Here is a 17,952-nt window from a genome sequence, read left to right as displayed (position 1 = left end):
AGTGGATATCAGTGAAAGCCAGGACTGGTGGTCTGATGTCCTTCACTGTGAATGCAGGTCATAAACCAACTAAATAGAAACTAAAACACAAAGAAGTCACGTTAGTTTGCTTCATAATTACCACAGAACTTCTTTTACACCAACAATTACTGAACCTTGTTGTTGTTCCAACTGCAGCTGAACTCCTTTTTACTCTTCCGTTTCTCTTTACTTCTTCATCACTTGTTTCTCTCCCCCTCCTCCTCACCGTCATCACCTTGGAGTTTACCTGCCACTTCCTTACGTGCGTTCAGTGACATTTCAAAATAAAACTTCCTTTATCACAGGAAATGGGCACATAAAACACATTTCAAAATAAAAGATAAGATCAACTTTATTGATTCCTAAGGAAATTACTTTGCCAGAGTACAGTATAAAGATGACGCAACAATACAAAAGTTGAAAACAAAGTGTTAAGTGTCTCTAAGTGTGTAAAAGTGTCTCAAGTGAAAAGCAGAGAAACAGTGCCTAACAAATTAAATAAAATAAGTACAGAATCTAAACAAGAAGCAGATAAATAAAGTGAATTAAGGGTAAACAGTAAAACTTCACATATTTAACCACAATGAATTTAGGTCCTTTACAATTTGAAAAAAAAACTGGAGCTTTTGTGGCGCAGGCTCACTGAACATCTGATGTGGGTGCACATTTAAACACAGGATCCTTCATGAAGTATTTAATTTCCACTTTCTCAAAAGTGGAATGATTGACTGGATGATTGTCTACAAATAAATAAGAAAATATCACAATTCCTGCAATATTAAACGAAGACAGTTATAATACAATGAAGTCTCTAGTTAAACTTACATCATTAATGCATCCGTCTTTAGGTCAGTTAAACTAAGGTACTCGCAATAAACTCAGGACTCTAGTACAACAGAGAAAACAGTCAATAACTGTCGAGAAATACATACTAAGTTTAACAAATGCTGCTGAAAAAGTGCAAAATAGGAGAGGCAGCAAACTCACATTCATTCCTTTCTGGTGTGGAGGGAAAAGAGGGAGTCGGAGGCCTGAAGGGCTGGCCTATATAGTCTTGGGAGGTGTGGCCTTTTCAGTGACAGGTAGGTGAATAGGTGGGGAAAAGACTTGTGATTTTAACACAATTATTCCACTAAACCTCACACTGGATGTTTGTTCATGTGTTACATCTGCATTTCTCAACATAAGATAATAAACAATAACATAAAGCACTAATATTACGATTGCACAGAAAATAAGGATTCTCTACAAAACCTCATGTTTGTGGTCATAAGAGCCAATCAGCTGATCAGGCAACAGCCAGATGTTTCCCATCATGATGTGAAGGTCTGAAGCACTGCTGCTGTTCCTCTCTGTTAGTCTGGGCCTCATGTCTAATCAATAGTGTTAGTATTAGTATTAACTAACATCAACACATTGATTAACAGACAGCAATGCATCAGCAATTAATGTGTTAATGCATTCATTAAGATTAAAGATAAGATAAAACTCTTCATCGATCCGTCAGTGGGGAAAGTTCGCTGTTATTGCAGCTCAAAAGACAGACATAAAGCACACTGTTAAAGAAAGAGAAAATTAAATAAACATAATATATACAGAAAAACCGTATCAATCACTGGTGATCTCATTGATCTTAGGGTGGGGGCTCACAGAGCAGATCAATAAAGTCTAATAAGCATTTAACACACTTGCATACTCTAGGGTTACTGTTGAGAAAAAAATGGGTTGTAAAACATGTGACACACACAGCTATAGCTATGGATGCAGCTATACACCAGGTCCCATGAGGGGGGGAGACCCCTGCTGGAGATCTGTGGTTAGAAGTCCCACTTAGGCTGCTGTCACAGTTCTGTGCATCCATTATTGTACAGAGAGGTTTTCATCACAGGTTAGCAGCTTTGTTAACACGGTGGAATTAAGCTCCAACGTTAAATTAGAAGTTTTATCTGGGAAATAGGATGAATGGTTGTCTGCTCTTCAGAGCTTTTTCCGCCTTTTCAACACTATTTTCTTAACACACCTTTGTTTAAAGGTTTTTAACAATGTATACTCTTAAAAATCCATATTTACATATTGACTATTTTGTAATGATATGGTAAATGTTCTGTATTTGTACAGAACCTTTCCAGTCATTGCAACTACTCAAAGCACTCATCACATCCTCACATTCACACGTCATTCATTCAGGAGGAATCTCAGCTGCTCCTGCTTCAGGAGCAAGTTGGTGTTCCCCTCGCTCCAGTGATGGTCTTAGCACGATCTGACATTGTCATTGTCTTGTTGTGTCTGTAATCAAACGTAACCAATGATTAAAACCTTAATGAACAACTTCAGTGACAGACATTATTATCATCCACCAACAATGGTAATGTTCAGACTACGGAAACATAAATCATACCTTGGATTTGAGATCCTCCCTCTTCCATGTCTCTTCCATTTTTACATCTTTCTTTCTTCTTCTTTCTTACTTTCTTCCTCAGAATAAAAAGCAGAACACCAGCAGCACCAACACCACCAACAACACCAACAACAGCAATCACAAGTCCTGTCATGTTTGAACCTTGTTCTCCACATTCAGCATCCATTGAAACAGTTCCTGGTTTTTCCAGCAGAAGATTCAATGATTCACATCTGGAGGGACAGAGGGAGATTTTGTACAGGAACATTTGTAGGATCCCATGAACTCACTGCTGTTGGAAGAACTGAGGAGTCTAATGTGAAGCTGCACTTACTGTGTGTGCTGCTGACAAGATGTAAATGTCCCATCTGAAAAGGTTCCAGCAGTGCAGTCAGAGCAGTCAGTGTCCTCTGAGGCTGTTCCTGCACAAACACAAATGAGATCTATTTAAAGGGGGCAGCAGGTGCATATTATGAAGGGATCACAGTGTTAGGTGACTTCTAGGTGTGACTCCAAACAGTCATGTGTTTAACCACTCATTCAAAGGACCACAACTGACCGCAGAGACTCTTTCTTTTTTCTACTTGTGCCGACATGACATCTCTACCTGGAGATCTTTTCTTACCACGGACAACCTTCCCCTTACTGGATGCAACCATTTCTCCTCTGAAGATTGAAATGATCAACAAGTTGACTGACTGAGACCCAAAAGAGCCTGAAGAAAGTTTCATTTGACTCCACATTCCCAAACCTGCAGCCTTCTGGACCAGGACTGAACTCTGACTAAAACATTTCCGTGTGTTCCCATAAGGTCGAAGTAAGATGCTGTCATGGCTCCTCAGCCGGATCTCTCTCAGCTGAGCTCAGTGACTTAGCGGACTCATTTCACTGATGCACTGACATGGACTCACATGGACTCAGAGACACTCACATGCACTAACATTAACACACAGTCGTCCCAACGACCAGAACAAAGGACGGAGAAGCTGGGATTACATGACACACAGAGGGAGAGAGGTGTCATTGTGTGTCAGGGCACCATTGCTGCACTGCATCTTTACACAGACAAGAGTTGTTTAATGTTCTGAATGTCAGATTGAGATCCTTCATGTCAGATTCCTTGAACTTTGGTATTCTCATCTAAACCTCACAACATATTTACAACATAATCTAAAGGTCGGCACATTAACACCAACCGTTTTGCCTGATGTATTGTCCTGGTAGACAGCTTGTGTGTTTCTGTGCTGCTGCACAGCCGTCCTCTGTAGGGTCCATACAGTAGAATCCTTCCAGTGGTTCACAGACTGTATCTGATGTTCTCGTACATGACGTCTTTATCTTCAGGCCAGAGCCTGTCAGCACACACAGAGGTTAATATGGAATATGGAGAACTTTTATTCTGTTTAAGCAACGTGCTACATTTCTTTCTGACCATTCGGTTTCATGTCATTATTTGGAAATGTGAAACAATCGTTTTAATTTCTGAATTCAAGGGAAAACATCTGCATACAGTTAGGCCCAGAAATATTTGGACAGTGACACAATCTTCATGATTTGGGCTCTGCATGCCACCACATTGGATTTGAAATGAAACAACTACAACGGAATTGAAGTGCAGACTTTAAGGTTTAATTCAAGGGGTTGAACAAAAATATATGATTAAACATGTAGGAATTGTAGCTATTTTTATACAAGCGCTCCTCATTCCAGGGGCTCAAAAGTAATTGGACAAATAAACATAACCCTAAGTAAAATGTTACTTTTCAATATTTTGTTGAGAATCCTTTGCAGGCAATGACTGCCTGAAGTCTGGAACCCATGGACATCACCAAACGCTGGGTTTCCTCCTTTGTGATGCTTTGCCAGGCCTTTACTGCAGCTGTCTTCAGTTGTTGCTTGTTTGTGGGTCTTTCTGCCTTAAGTTTTGTCTTGAGCAAGTAAAATGCATGCTCGATTAGGTTGAGATCTGGTGATTGACTCGGCCATTGCAGAATATTCCACTTCTTTGCTTTAAAAAAACTCCTGGGTTGCTTTTGCAGTATATTTTGGATCATTGTCCATCTGTACTGTGAAGCGCCGTCTAACCAACTTTGCTGCATTTGGCTGAATCTGAGCAGAAAGTATATCCCTATACACTTCAGAATTCATCCGGCTGCTTCTGTCTTTTGTCACATCATCAATAAACACAAGTGACCCAGTGCCATTGGAAGCCATGCATGCCCATGCCATCACACTGCCTCCACCATGTTTTACAGAAGATGTGGTGTGCTTTGGATCATGAGCTGTTCCAATTCTTCTCCAAACTTTCTTCTTCCCATCATTCTGGTACAGGTTGATCTTAGTCTCATCTGTCCAAAGAATGCTGTTCCAGAACTGGGCTGGCTTCTTCAGGTGTTTCAGGTGTCAATTCTGGCCTTTCTATTTTCGAGGCTGATTAATGGTTTGCACCTTGTGGTGAATCCTTTGTATTTACTCTCATGAAGTCTTCTCTTTATGGTAGACTTAGATACTGATACACCTACTTCCTGGAGAGTGTTCTTCACTTGAGTGGATGTTGTGAAGAGGTTTTTCTTCACCATGGAAAGGATTCTGCGATCATCCACCACTGTTGTCTTCCGTGGACGTCCAGGCCTTTTTGAGTTCCCAAGCTCACCAGTGCACTCTTTTTTTCTCAGAATGTACCAAACTGTTGATTTGGCCACTCCTAACATTTCTGCTATCTCTCTGATGGATTTCTCCATCTTTCAGCCTCAGGGTGGTCTGTTTCACCTCCATTGAGAGCTCCTTTGACCGCATGTTGTGTGTTCACAGCAACAGCTTCCAAATGCAAACACCACACCTGGAATCAGCTCCAGACCTTTTAACTGCTTAATTGATGACAGGTTAACGAGGGAAGACCCCATGCAGCCTTGTTATTTTTTTTTTGCAGCCTTCTGAGTCAATTGTCCAATTACTTTTGGTCCCTTGAAAAAGAGGCAGCTACGTATTAAAGAGCTATAATTCCTAAACCCTTGCTCCAATTTGGATGTGAATACTCTCAAATTACAGCTGAGAGTCTGCACTTTAAGCCCATATTGATTATATAATTGTATCCTGAATATGTTTTCGTAAACAGCTAAAATAACAAAACTTTTGTCACTGTCCAAATATTTCTGGGCCTAACTGTATACAGCATTGATCTGACAGGGTGAAGAGGTGATTGTGGCAGGAAAAGGAGAGATGGATGGAAGGTGTCAGTGAGATCAGTTAAATCATTATTAGTCCCATTCATACAACCTCTCTACTCATGAATATGAACATGTTATAACAGGACATTACCTGCATCAGATGTGCAAGTTAAACATTGTCTACGACCAGTAGGCTGATTCATGAAGGTTCCCTCGGTGCAGGGAACACAGGTTCTGTTTATGGTCCTCGTGCAATCTGTTTTAACTCGGCTTCCTGTTGAACAGAAAACAACATAATGTTTCTATTGAATGAAAATGTATCGTCTTGAGGGTGAAACACATTTTGTCAGCTGTGCAAAGTGACATGCACTGCTGTCTACTGCAGTGGCATTCTTATTACTACCTCCAGATGCAGCCAATCATTTTTAGAGAGGATTACACTCAGTTAGGTGTATTAGGTACACCAACCCTTTGGATTTTGGGATTTTTTCCCCCAAATGATGACATTTCAAAATCAAAGGAGACATACAAACACAGGTGGGGGGTCTTAACGTTATCCATTGATGATGTTCCTGATAAAGATCAGCTGTACGTGCAGTTCTAAAGGGAGCAGAGTCTCTTGTTGACGGGTGTTTCTGCCCTTTTTCTGTCTCCAGCCTAAAGCAACAGCCCTACAATCAATTCTAGCTTCTTGGAGGTTCTCATGCTCACTTCTTTGAAGCCGTTTTAGAAAGGACTTTATAAACTGGCAACTGAGTAAATAAAGTCCTGGATTTTCCAGCTTGTTCTTTTCCTGTTGAACTCCAGTCAGACACATTTCACTTGTGAATATAAACCGCACCAACAATGGGAGTGGCTCCACTGATCTGCACATGGAAGCCTTGTTGGCACCTGGCAGATCAATAAAACACTCCATGTGTTACTATCAGAGTGAAATATCCCTTTAACATTCAGTTTAATCTTACCAGGGGGACACATAGGACAGCAGTTCTTGTCTATCTGGTACTCTGAGCGATGGCATGTGAAGGTTTGACCTCCGATGACAGTCATCATAAGAATCTGTGAAGAGTAACAGAAGGTTTTTGTCTCACTCAGTGATCTTGATGCTTTTTGACAACAAAATGTTTCTGTTTTGACACATTGTAATTTCAATATGGCTTAAAAATGATATCTCTGTTTTTAGGCTCTGCTGTGAATCTACATTTTCTCACCCTACAGGTAAACAAACACTAATTATAACAACTAAAATGCTACTAAAAAATACTAAAAACTATATTATAACTTATGTGTTTGCTGCAGTACTCAGATCTTTTTCTTAAGTAAAAGTTGTAACACAACAGGATGGAAACACTGTTACAAGTAAAAGTCCTGCTTTAAAAAGTGCAAGTACAACAGTGTATAAAAAGTGTACTTCTTATAAGCATAAGAGCATAAGAGGTTTTTATTGTCATTGTACAACTGTTACATCATACAACGAAATTGCGTTGGTACGCCCGGACAAGTCTAAGGAAATAAACAGAAGAATTAGAACAAATAAATAAATAAAAATAGTAAGTAATAAAAAATATTTACATTCAAAGGGTAGGTGGTAGTAGTGCAAATATAGATAGAACTTGAGAATATGGGTGTGAGTGAGACTGGGTATGGGGTGTGGTGGTGGGGGGTGCTATAGTGTGTTCAGTAGTATGACTCCCATGGGGAAAAAGCTGTTTTTCAGCCTAGTGGTGCCTAGTGGTGCCTAGTGGTGCCTGAATTGTCCTGAATCTCCTGCCGGAGGGGAGGAGCCTGAAGAGGTGGTGGGCAGGGTGCGTCGGGTCTCAGGTGATGTTCCTGGCCCTGCTCTGACATCGGGTCTCGAAGAGTTGACTGACGGCAGGTAGATCAGACCCGGTGATCCTCTGTGCCGCTTTGATGACCCTCTGCAGTGCCTTCTGCTCCCTCTTGTGGCATCCTGCATACCACGCTGTGATACAGTACGTCAGGATGCTCTCCACCGTGCACCGGTAGAAGTTGGTGAGGAGGTTCCGTGATAGACCAGCCTTCCTCAGTTTCCTCAGGAAATAGAGGCGTTGTTGTGCTCTGCTGGTGACATGGGAGGTGTGTGCGCTCCAGGAGAGGTCCTCGGTGATGTGAACCCCCAGAAACTTAAAGGTGGGGACTCTCTCCACAGCCTCTCCGTTGATGGTCATAGGAGCAGTGGCCATCCTCCTGGACCTCCTCAAGTCCACCACAATCTCCTTGGTCTTTTTACTGTTCAGGATGAGATTGTTGGTGGAGCACCAGATTGTCAGGTTTTGTACCTCGCTCCTGTATGCTGTCTCGTCGTTGTTGGAGATCAGCCCCACAACCGTTGTGTCGTCCGCGAACTTGATGATGGTGTTAGTTGCGTGGACAGGCTGACAGTCGTGGGTGAAGAGGGCAAAGAGGAGGGGGCTCAAGACACATCCTTGGGGCACACCGGTGTTTAGGGTGATGGAGGAGGATGTGTGATTCCTCAACCTGACAGACTGGGGGCAGTTAGTGAGGAAGTCCAGTGTCCAGTTGCAGATGGTGGAGTTTAGGCCGAGGTTGTGCAGTTTAGAGACCAAGGCGCTGGGGATGACTGTGTTAAAGGCCGAACTGAAGTCCAGGAAGAGCAGCCTGGCATAGGTGTTGGGTTTCTCCAGATGCTCCAAGGCCGTGTGCAGGACGGTGCTGATGGCGTCCTCAGTTGACCTGTTGGCTCGAATTGGCGAACTGGTGCTGGTCCAGTGTGGCAGGGATGGTGCGTTTGATGTGAGCCATGATTAACCTTTCAAAGCATTTCGCAATCACTGGTGTGAGTGCGATCGGCCTGTAGTCATTCAAGCTGCTCACAGTTTTCAGCTTGGGGATGGGCACGATGGTGGTGGTTTTGAGGCAAGCTGGGACGACTGCTCAGGTCAAGCTGAGGTTAAAGATGTCTGTGAACACCTCAGCAAGCTGGTCTGTGCATGCCTGGAGAACACATGCTGGGACACCGTCCGGTCCTATCGCTTTCCCGGTTTTGACTTGCCGCAGTGCATTCCTCACCTCGCTTGTGTCCAGCCTCAGCTGCTGCTGGTCTGGTGCCAGTCTGTTTGCGTATCTAGTGCAGCTTCCGTTTTCAAAACGGACAAAGAACAGGTTCAGGTCTTCAGCAAGCAGGGGGTCGACGTTGGCAGGCAAAGTGCTGTTTGTTTTATAGTCACTGACTGACTGTAGGCCCTGCCACATACGTCTGGTGTTGTTGCTGTTGAAATTCCCCTCAATCTTGAGCCTGTATTCGTTCTTTGCTGTTTTGATGTCATGCTTCAGGTTGGTTCCTGCCAGGCTGTAAGCTGCAGTGTCTTTGGCCCTGTACGCAGCGTTCCTGATCTTCAGTAGGAAGATCACCTCGTTGTTGAACCAGGGTTTCTGGTTGGGGAACACGCGGATTGTTTTCCTGAATGTCTCTTCCTTTTCTGTTCATGTGGACCTATGCTAAGTAAGGTTAGCGTTAGCTGACACATAGCTCATAGGTAAGCACGGGGCAGGTGCTTCCAGACAGAAATGTTGGAGGAGTATTATGATGACTGAGATGCTGCTTAGCAAACTAAATCTTGCTGTAATAACATTATTATGACGTGACATTATTACAGTTATTTTACCAGCAATGATGCAGCTGCAGCTTTTTGTGCCGACATCATTTTATAGGGTCGGATCAGTTTTCATGGGCAGAAGAAGTCATCTCACCTGGAAACAAACAGAAAACATATGAGGAGATGATACTAACTGCTGAGCAAACAGTCCACACTGAGCTTCCTGCACTGACTAGATATGTGGAACATCATGTGAATGAGAAACCTGTGCAGATATGCTGTAAAATATGTGCTACTGACACCATTTGACTCCACAGTGTCCACAGACAGAGAATTTGGTACCTGACATTCATTTGTCCACATTTACAGACCTCATTGTAACAGTAGAACCATCTGAAAGGAATAAAAATCTATTAAAAAATCTTCTGCTGGGTCTAATGACTGGGCTGATAGGTGGAGCTGGGAGGCTTCTCAGTCTACCTGTTCACTCTCTGTGGGGGGAGGGGCGAATTTATTGATGTGACCCCAGAGAACCTTGTAAAATGTCAAAACGACCGAAACTGTCCAGAGCACAGGGAAGAAAAAAAAGAAAAGAAGAAGAGGAAAAACGGGAGAAAGAAAGAGGTAAAGTAAAGATCCAGTCATGACATGAAGCAGCATCAGGTGTAGCAGTTATCACAGGGAGCATCAGGTGTAGCAGTTATCACAGGGAGCATCAGGTGTAGCAGTTATCACAGTGTAACATCAGGTGTAGCAGTTATCACAGGTGTAGCAGTTATCACAGTGTAACATCAGGTGTAGCAGTTATCACAGGTGTAGCAGTTATCACAGTGTAACATCAGGTGTAGCAGTTATCACAGGTGTAGCAGTTATCACAGGTGTAGCAGTTATCACAGTGTAACATCAGGTGTAGCAGTTATCACAGGTGTAGCAGTTATCACAGTGTAACATCAGGTGTAGCAGTTATCACAGGTGTAGCAGTTATCACAGTGTAACATCAGGTGTAGCAGTTATCACAGGTGTAGCAGTTATCACAGTGTAACATCAGGTGTAGCAGTTATCACAGTGTAACATCAGGTGTAGCAGTTATCACAGTGTAACATCAGGTGTAGCAGTTATCACAGGTGTAGCAGTTATCACAGGTGTAGCAGTTATCACAGTGTAACATCAGGTGTAGCAGTTATCACAGGTGTAGCAGTTATCACAGGTGTAGCAGTTATCACAGTGGAACAGCAGGTTGTTCACTTGCTTCTGAGCGATCAGCCTCAACATCGTATGCTAATCAGTAAATAAGCAGTTTGATATCTCTGTAGCTGAGCGGCATGGAGAGGTCTTTACTGTTAGGGATCATCTGGATAGATTAAACCTACTCAGTAGGTGTCTACATTGGCCTAATCTATGCTTGTTTTATTTCCATCTGGCATTCTGGCTAGCTAACGTTTCTCCTGCTTTTAATAGTCAGTCAAAATGCTGTTCCATTTTCAACCCTTCATGGATCTGATTTTTAACGCTAGTTGTTGGTTGTGTTACAGTTCATATTATCTAAAGCATGTTAATTGTTTTAAACTTTACGTCAGTCTTAAAGTACACATTATTATTATTATTATTATTCTTTATTCACTTATTTACAGGTTTTTATTTTGTGGTAAGGGTATTTATATTGTATTTCAGATTTTTTTGTATTAATTTGTGATTTGTTAAGTATGTAAATTTGGTGACATGTTACCTTACAAATTAAAGACAATGATAAAAGCAATGCTATTCGATTTCTTTTGTAAGTGCATGTAAATCGCCGATGGAGGGGGGCGCCATCTAAAATCACATTGGGTTACTGGTGTTGGATTAACTGGTGATATTCCCGTGTGTCAAACAGATGTGCCGGGGGCGGGGCTTCCGAGGACCCCTTGTCGATTAACCAGGAAATATACATGCTTATTATTTCGCTTCTCCATTAGTTTCGTCATTATGTTTTGATATACTACATTAAAAACGGAAGATTAATTGTGACATCGACAAAACAATGTAAAAATATTATCCGCTGTCTGTTTTTGTCGTAAAGTCAACAAAACAGGCCAAACTGGAATCGAACCGCTGACCACTCAAAGTAGGGTTTATACCGATAATGACATTCTTCGTATGGTTACACCACGATAACAACGAGAATAATAGGACGACAGTAACTATTAAAGTCTGACAATCATAGTAGCATCAAAAAATGGGGGCGAATTGTGAGATCATATATTGTAACTATACAATATAAATATTTAAATATAGCTTTAGAAACACTGGCTGTATATTCTGCCTTGCATCATTTAGACCCACCAAAATCAAATAAGTCAAATAAGCCAATAAGTTAAACACAGTCTGAGGTGTACCACTGTGTTTCTGCCCAGCTTGAACAGATTGCTGTGACAAATTCCAAATTAACCAGTGACACAAGTATCATCAGTCGTGTTTTACATTCAAGTCTTTAAAGGTGCATCTCAGCATGAACCTCTGCAGCATTCAGCACTCTGTCCTCTGAGTCAGACATCGGACTGAGACTGTCGTTTGGCAAACAAGGACAATTTGTGTTAAGAATGGTGCACAAAACTAGAATTAGGTAACAGGAGTGCAACAGCCTTTATAAATTTGGTAAACATTTTATAACTTTGTTGGTTTTTGAGTAGGTCGGACAGTGAGAGTGGTTCCACACTGAGCGGCATTGGCATTGTGGGTGACTACGTAGATGCCTGTTGAAAACACTGCTAACGCCACGAAGTCTGTAACTTAATGTTCTTGTCGTTGTTTTTATAATTGTATCAAGTATCGTTACTGAACTGATAGATCTGGGAAAGTTTCCACTTTCATCCAGCCCGTAGAGGAAGCAGGAAGAGTGTGTTAATCCACACAGTTTGCAGAAAGCTGTTCGCTGGGTTTACTTGTGACACCGCTGCGCCCAGTTTAACTTGTGATGCACGTTCCTACCATCGATCACGTTTTTGATTAAAGACTATATTATATCAGCAACAGTAAGAGAAAACATTATTACCACAATCGCTGCGGAATATAATTCGCTGTGCAGTTGTGTACAAAGAAACGTCCAGTGCTGGAGTTAAACTGCGGATCTGACCTGGTAAATGCTTAACAATAACAAACCGTGTGTGTGTGTGTGTGTGTGTATGTATATAGGAAACACACACACACACTGATACACACTGACAGACTGACTCACCTACAGCAGCAGACAGACACTCCTTCATTTGAAGACTGACGAGACGTTAAAGAGAAGGAAGTTCAAAGAGTCCTTTTTAGACACGGTTAAGAATAAAATGTCCAAAATTAATCTGCAAGTTGTTCTTTAACCTTAAAACCAGGGCGTAACCCTCGAACAGCCTGTTGTTGAGAAATACCTGGCTGATGAAACTGCACGTGGAGCAGACTGACACTGCGCATGACACGAGCCCTTCAAAATAAAATGTCTAACTAGAAGAGAGGGACTTATGCTCCCCATTGCAGTGCTGGAAATGTTAGATTCAAACGTACACTGTACAGTTTATTTCCCCAAGCCCTTTGTCTGTACTCAGATTATGTGTTAAGATACTCAGAGACCACTGGAGGGCTGCCTCTATCATCAAGGACCCCCCCCACCCCCCCCCAACACAAACTGTTCACTCTCCTCCCCTCAGGCTGGAGGTACTAGAGATGGGATTTATGGCTCTTTGAAGGGAGCCGGATCTTGAGAAGACTGACTTGTTGTTATATTTATTTATTAGACGTCAACCAGGGGTAACTCGTTTTTATCAAAGAAACAATCACTGGTAGCAGTTGTAAAGTAAGATTTGGTTCAGAATAATTCAAACCTGTACACTTTGTACATGAATTATTCTGAAATATTGATTATAATTTCATTTGGCTTGTGTTTTCAGTGTAATCATTCCATAAGATGGCGCCATACCAACATGCTTCGACAGTGAGATCACTATTTTGAATTTTCCCTTCATGTAAAAAACTTTGTGGCACAATAAAAGCTATGCAGGCTACAGATAACTTCCATGCTAAATAAATTTAGTGTGAAATTTTCCACACATGAACATTTTAACAATACAGACAAAATATGAAATTATATATATATATATATATATATATATATATATATATATATAAAAATTAGGACATAATAAAAATGTGAATGCATAATTGTACTAAACTACCTGGTGTGTGTTCACCTGAACTACTTTACAAACAGGAACTCAGCTCCTTGACTCGAATCCACATCAGAACAATGGAAACAATAACAAATGACTTTTCTTCAGTCGTTAATATCTCCTGCTCATTGATCCAGCGGTAAATGTAAATCTCTTCAGTCCAGTCGGGCGGCGCTCACTAATATCTCCTCCCCTGATGCTGCGAATCTGTGTTGTGGACGACTCAAACTCAGAGATGTCATTAGTCGTCCACGTGAAGGCAGCATGAACAAGTCAGAGTTGTGGGGCACACAGGTGACACATGAAGGCAGCGCGGGCAATTTGCATAAGAACGGCTTGCAACTGAACCAGTTCTCATCGTTCACTTAAAAGAGCCATTCAAAAGACTTGACTCGTTCGCGAACGTCACATCTCTAGGAGGTACAGGATTCTGAAGTGCAGGACATCCAGACTCAGAAACTCCTTCTTTCCCTCCGCCATCAGGCTCCTTAACAGCCGATGGGAGTCAACAACACCCAAACTGTTTATTGTGCTCACATTTCCAACTGTGAACTGCAATGTACCTTACTCTCCCTGACACTTGTGCACCTTTATACCAACAGTATTTATATCATATTGTCTATCCTACTGTTCCTACCATCTACCTCTGACAAATTTGCACATTTACTTATCTGTTTGCAAAATTACCCAGATGTTGCACATTATGTAAATATACACTGCTCAAAAAAATAAAGGGAACACTAAAATAACGCATCCTAGATCTCAATGAATGAAATATTCCAGTTGAAAATCTTTATTCATTACATAGTGGAATGCGTTGAGAACAAAATAACATAAAAATGATCAATGTAAATCAAAATTATTATCCCACAGAGGTCTGGATTTGGAATCATATTCAATATAAAAGTGGAAAATCACATTACAGGCTGATCCAACTTCAGGGGAAATTCCTCAAGACAAGTCAAAATGAGACTCAGCAGTGTGTGTGGCCTCCACGAGCCTGTATGACCTCCCTACAACACCTGGGCATGCTCCTGATGAGGCGGCGGATGTTCTCCTGAGGGATCTCCTCCCAGACCTGGATTAAAGCATCAGTCAACTCCTGGACAGTCTGTGGTGCAATGTGGCGTTGGTGGATGGATGAGACATGATGTCCCAGATGTGCTCGATTGGATTCAGGTCTGGGGAACGGGCAGGCCAGTCCATAGCATCAATGCCTTCATCATGCAGGAACTGCTGACACATTTCAGCCACATGAGGCCGAGCATTGTCATGCATCAGAAGGAACCCACTGCACCAGCATATGGTCTCACAATGGGTATGAGGATCTCATCCCGGTATCTAATGGCAGTCAGGGTACCTCTGGCTAGCACATGGAGGGCTGTGCGGCCCAACCGGTCATGCTGGAGGATGTTGCAGGCAGCAGAACGTTCTCCACGGCGTCTCCAGACTCTGCCACGTCTGTCACATGTACTCAGTGTGAACCTGCTCTCATCCGTGAAGAGCACAGGGCGCCAATGGTGAATCTGCCAATTTTGGTGTTCTCTGGCAAATGCCAATCGCCCTGCACGGTGTTGGGCTGTAAGCACAAGCCCCACTTGTGGACGTCGGGCCCTCATACCACCCTCAGGGAGTCTGTTTCTGACAGTTTGAGCAGAAACATGCACATTAGTGGCCTGCTGGAGGTCATTTTGCAGGGCTCTGGCAAGGCTCCTCCTGTTCCTCCCTGCACAAAGGAGGAGGTAGCGGTCCTGCTGCTGGGTTGTTGCCCTCCTACAGCCCCCTCCACGTCTCCTGGTGTACTGGCCTTTCTCCTGGTATCTCCTCCACGCTCTGGACACTGTGCTGAGAGACACAGCAAACCTTCTTGCCACAGCTCGCATTGATGTGACATCCTGGATGAGCTGCACTACCGGAGCAACTTCTGTGGGTTGTAGACACCACCTCATGCTACCTCTAGGGCTGAGAGCACTGACAAAATGCCAAGTGACCAAAACATCAGCCAGAAAGGATGAGAACAGAGAAATGGTCTGTGGTCACCACCTGCAGAACCACTCCTTTATAGGGGTTGTCCTGAAAACAAGGAATACAAAAGCAAAAACAGAACTGGGCGTACAAAGGGCAGCAAAATACAATGCTAGATCACTACAGCATCACAATCCAACAAGGTTTCAAGGTCGAGGTGAGTGGACCACTGTGGGCATGTTAGAGTGTCCACCTGGTTGGGCAAGACGATCTAAGAATGGCTGCCAAATGGTGTAAAATGTATTTCTCCTGCCACTTACTTTAAACTCTTATGGCATTCATCGTACAGCTTCCAGTGCACAGTTTAGGTCTGCATTCAAATGTGTGATGCTTGATAGCTGAATAACTCTGCATAACTTCCTGTATAACTTCCTTGCTTGTGTGTTTCTGTGCTGCTGCACAGCCGTCCTCTGTAGGGTCCTCACAGTAGAATCCTTCCAGTGGTTCACAGACTGTATCTGATGTTCTCGTACATGACGTCTTTATCTTCAAGAGCCTGTCAGCACACACAGAGGTTAATATGGAATATGGAGAACTTTTATTCTGTTTAAACTCACCATTCGTTTTCATGTCCATCCATCCATTGTCTTGATACCTGGAGCCAATCCCAGCTGACTTGGAGGCGAGGAGAGGCGCCAGCCAATCACAGGGTCACACGCTGTGCAGAATCAGTGAATGGCACAGTGCCCAAGTGAGGACCTAATCAAGAAGCTTCCACACAGACTCTATCAGTCTGTGTGCTTGATCGGTAGGGATTCCCCCAGTCTCACCACTCGTTTTAATTCACAGTAATTCTGAAATGCCTTAACTAAAGTGTCCCCTTACTAGTCAAATGCCCCCCACAGAACTGCTTGTTGACCTGGATCAGGTGTCGGAATTCTCAATCAGTATCATCTGATCGATACCACACACCTCATTCAGTTAAAATATCATCCAAGCAGCAAACCACCCACACTGTTATAAAAAATAACAAACTTGTCCCTGTGTCCTTATTCTTTAAAAAGGTCAGAGGAGCCACAAACTGAGTCTAACATCTCTTTTTTTAAATGCTTCTTGGATAAATAAAGTACGTAACCTTTTCTGATTTGCTGTTGTGGTTTGTGCATTACAGATAGCAGAAGTCAGTCTGGTATATTCTATCTATCTGCTTCTCAAAACAATAAAGGAGACGCCACTCTGTGGAGGACAGATTGACCTTATCTGTCCACTCTCACAATGAGGGAGAGTAACTGTTTTGAGCAGGCCTAAAACATTTTATGGTAATATTAAGGTAATTTTTCAACTCTATTCAAACAAATAACGCATTTTCGTGTTCAGCAGTCGTCTGCTGCTCATGGTGGTGTTGGTTCAGCTCTATGATCTACTGTCTTGTCAAAAATCACAGCTTTAGTTTTATTCCCTCCCTCTTCTCATTTTATATGAGTGTGTATGTGGTGACGTCATCAGCAATTCCTTGGGCACCATCAAACGGGTCCTGAGAAAAGCAGCAGTTTATAACTGACGTTTGAGCCACTGGGTGGTGGCAGAGCTGCAACTCAGCATGTAAATCAGCAGCAGTGTGACAGCAGGGGGCAGCAGTCACACTACAATTTCTTCAGGAATTGCAATTTTTCTAGTTATTACAATAAACCTCACACTGGATGTTTGTTCATGTGTTTTATCTGCATTGCTCAACATAAGATAATAAACAATAACATCCAGCACTAATATTACGATTGTACAGAAAATAAGGATTCTCTACAAAACCTCATGTTTGTGGTCATAAGAGCCAATCAGCTGATCAGGCAACAGCCAGATGTTTCCCATCATGATGTGAAGGTCTGAAGCACTGCTGCTGTTCCTCTCTGTTAGTCTGGGCCTCATGTCTAATCAATAGTGTTAGTATTAGTATTAAGGATAAGGATACAATTTCAACCCATTTACAGAAAACAAGTCCATATGCTGAACATTAGATGCTGCAGGAGTTTGATGAGGGAATGTTGGCCAATGTATTAAACATTTATGAACATCAGTATAAAAAGTGAACAAGCATGTTCATTTACAGCCGTTGTCCCAGAGTGGGGAACAACAATATACATTTGAACAATAAAATACAAGAATGTCAGTGCACAAGTACAAAAAGACACAATGTGTTAATGTGTTAATTAATTCACTCTACAACATGACCAGTAGAGAGCAATCACTGGTGATCTCATTTGCCTTGCTCACAGAGCACAGAGGGTTACTGTTGTGAAAAAAAGAGAAAAAAATAGGTTGTAGAACATGTGACACACACAGCTATAGCTATGGATGCGGCTATACACCAGGTCCCATGAGGGGGGGAGACCCCTGCTGGAGATCTGTGGTTAGAAGTCCCACTTAGGCTGCTGTCACAGTTCTGTGCATCCATTATTGTACAGAGAGGTTTTCATCACAGATTAGCAGCTTTGGAATTAAGCTAAAAGGAGGTTGTCTTGTCCGTTAGACCTGGGCCTCCCTGCCAGCGTCCATCTGTGTATGATCACTAACTCTCTGAACTGCTGCGTCTCCAATGAGTGCGGCACCCATGCAGGCAGCGTCTGGTGCTCAGGCAGCTT

The 17,952-nt window shown here is 42.6% G+C and overlaps 1 protein-coding gene and 1 long non-coding RNA gene across 2 annotated transcripts; both read right to left on the bottom strand.

Moving 5' to 3' along the window:
- Positions 1–357: 357 nt before the first annotated feature.
- LOC139209436 (uncharacterized) lies at positions 358–17,780 on the bottom strand. The gene is made up of 2 exons (XR_011585218.1): positions 17,012–17,780; positions 358–1,020 (listed from the first exon to the last, which is right to left on the bottom strand). It is a non-coding gene; the product is annotated as an uncharacterized lncRNA (long non-coding RNA).
- Positions 2,224–12,405, bottom strand: LOC139209209 (tumor necrosis factor receptor superfamily member 14-like). The gene is made up of 9 exons (XM_070838842.1): positions 12,379–12,405; positions 9,536–9,557; positions 9,234–9,318; positions 6,552–6,645; positions 5,738–5,860; positions 3,616–3,783; positions 2,754–2,841; positions 2,420–2,652; positions 2,224–2,307 (listed from the first exon to the last, which is right to left on the bottom strand). The coding sequence occupies exons 3-9, from the start codon at positions 9,270–9,272 to the stop codon at positions 2,291–2,293; spliced, it is 762 nt and encodes a 253-aa protein (XP_070694943.1). The 5' UTR covers positions 9,273–9,318; positions 9,536–9,557; positions 12,379–12,405; the 3' UTR covers positions 2,224–2,290.
- Positions 17,781–17,952: the final 172 nt, after the last annotated feature.

The sequence above is a fragment of the Pempheris klunzingeri genome, chromosome 11 (genome assembly GCF_042242105.1).
Source record: "Pempheris klunzingeri isolate RE-2024b chromosome 11, fPemKlu1.hap1, whole genome shotgun sequence".
Lineage (NCBI taxonomy): Eukaryota > Metazoa > Chordata > Actinopteri > Acropomatiformes > Pempheridae > Pempheris > Pempheris klunzingeri.
The sequence above is the reverse complement of the archived record's forward strand: the minus strand, read 5'-3'. Positions and strand labels throughout refer to the sequence as shown.

Excerpts from the sequence above, each read along its gene's own strand:
- LOC139209209 (XM_070838842.1), bottom strand. The coding sequence starts at position 9,272 with ATGATGTCGGCACAAAAAGCTGCAGCTGCATCATTGCTG. Across the intron at positions 2,842-3,615 it reads ACAATACATCAGGCAAAACG|GAACAGCCTCAGAGGACACT; the intron begins GTTGGTGTTAAT and ends GTGTTTGTGCAG. Across the intron at positions 2,653-2,753 it reads TCTTGTCAGCAGCACACACA|ATGTGAATCATTGAATCTTC; the intron begins GTAAGTGCAGCT and ends CTGTCCCTCCAG.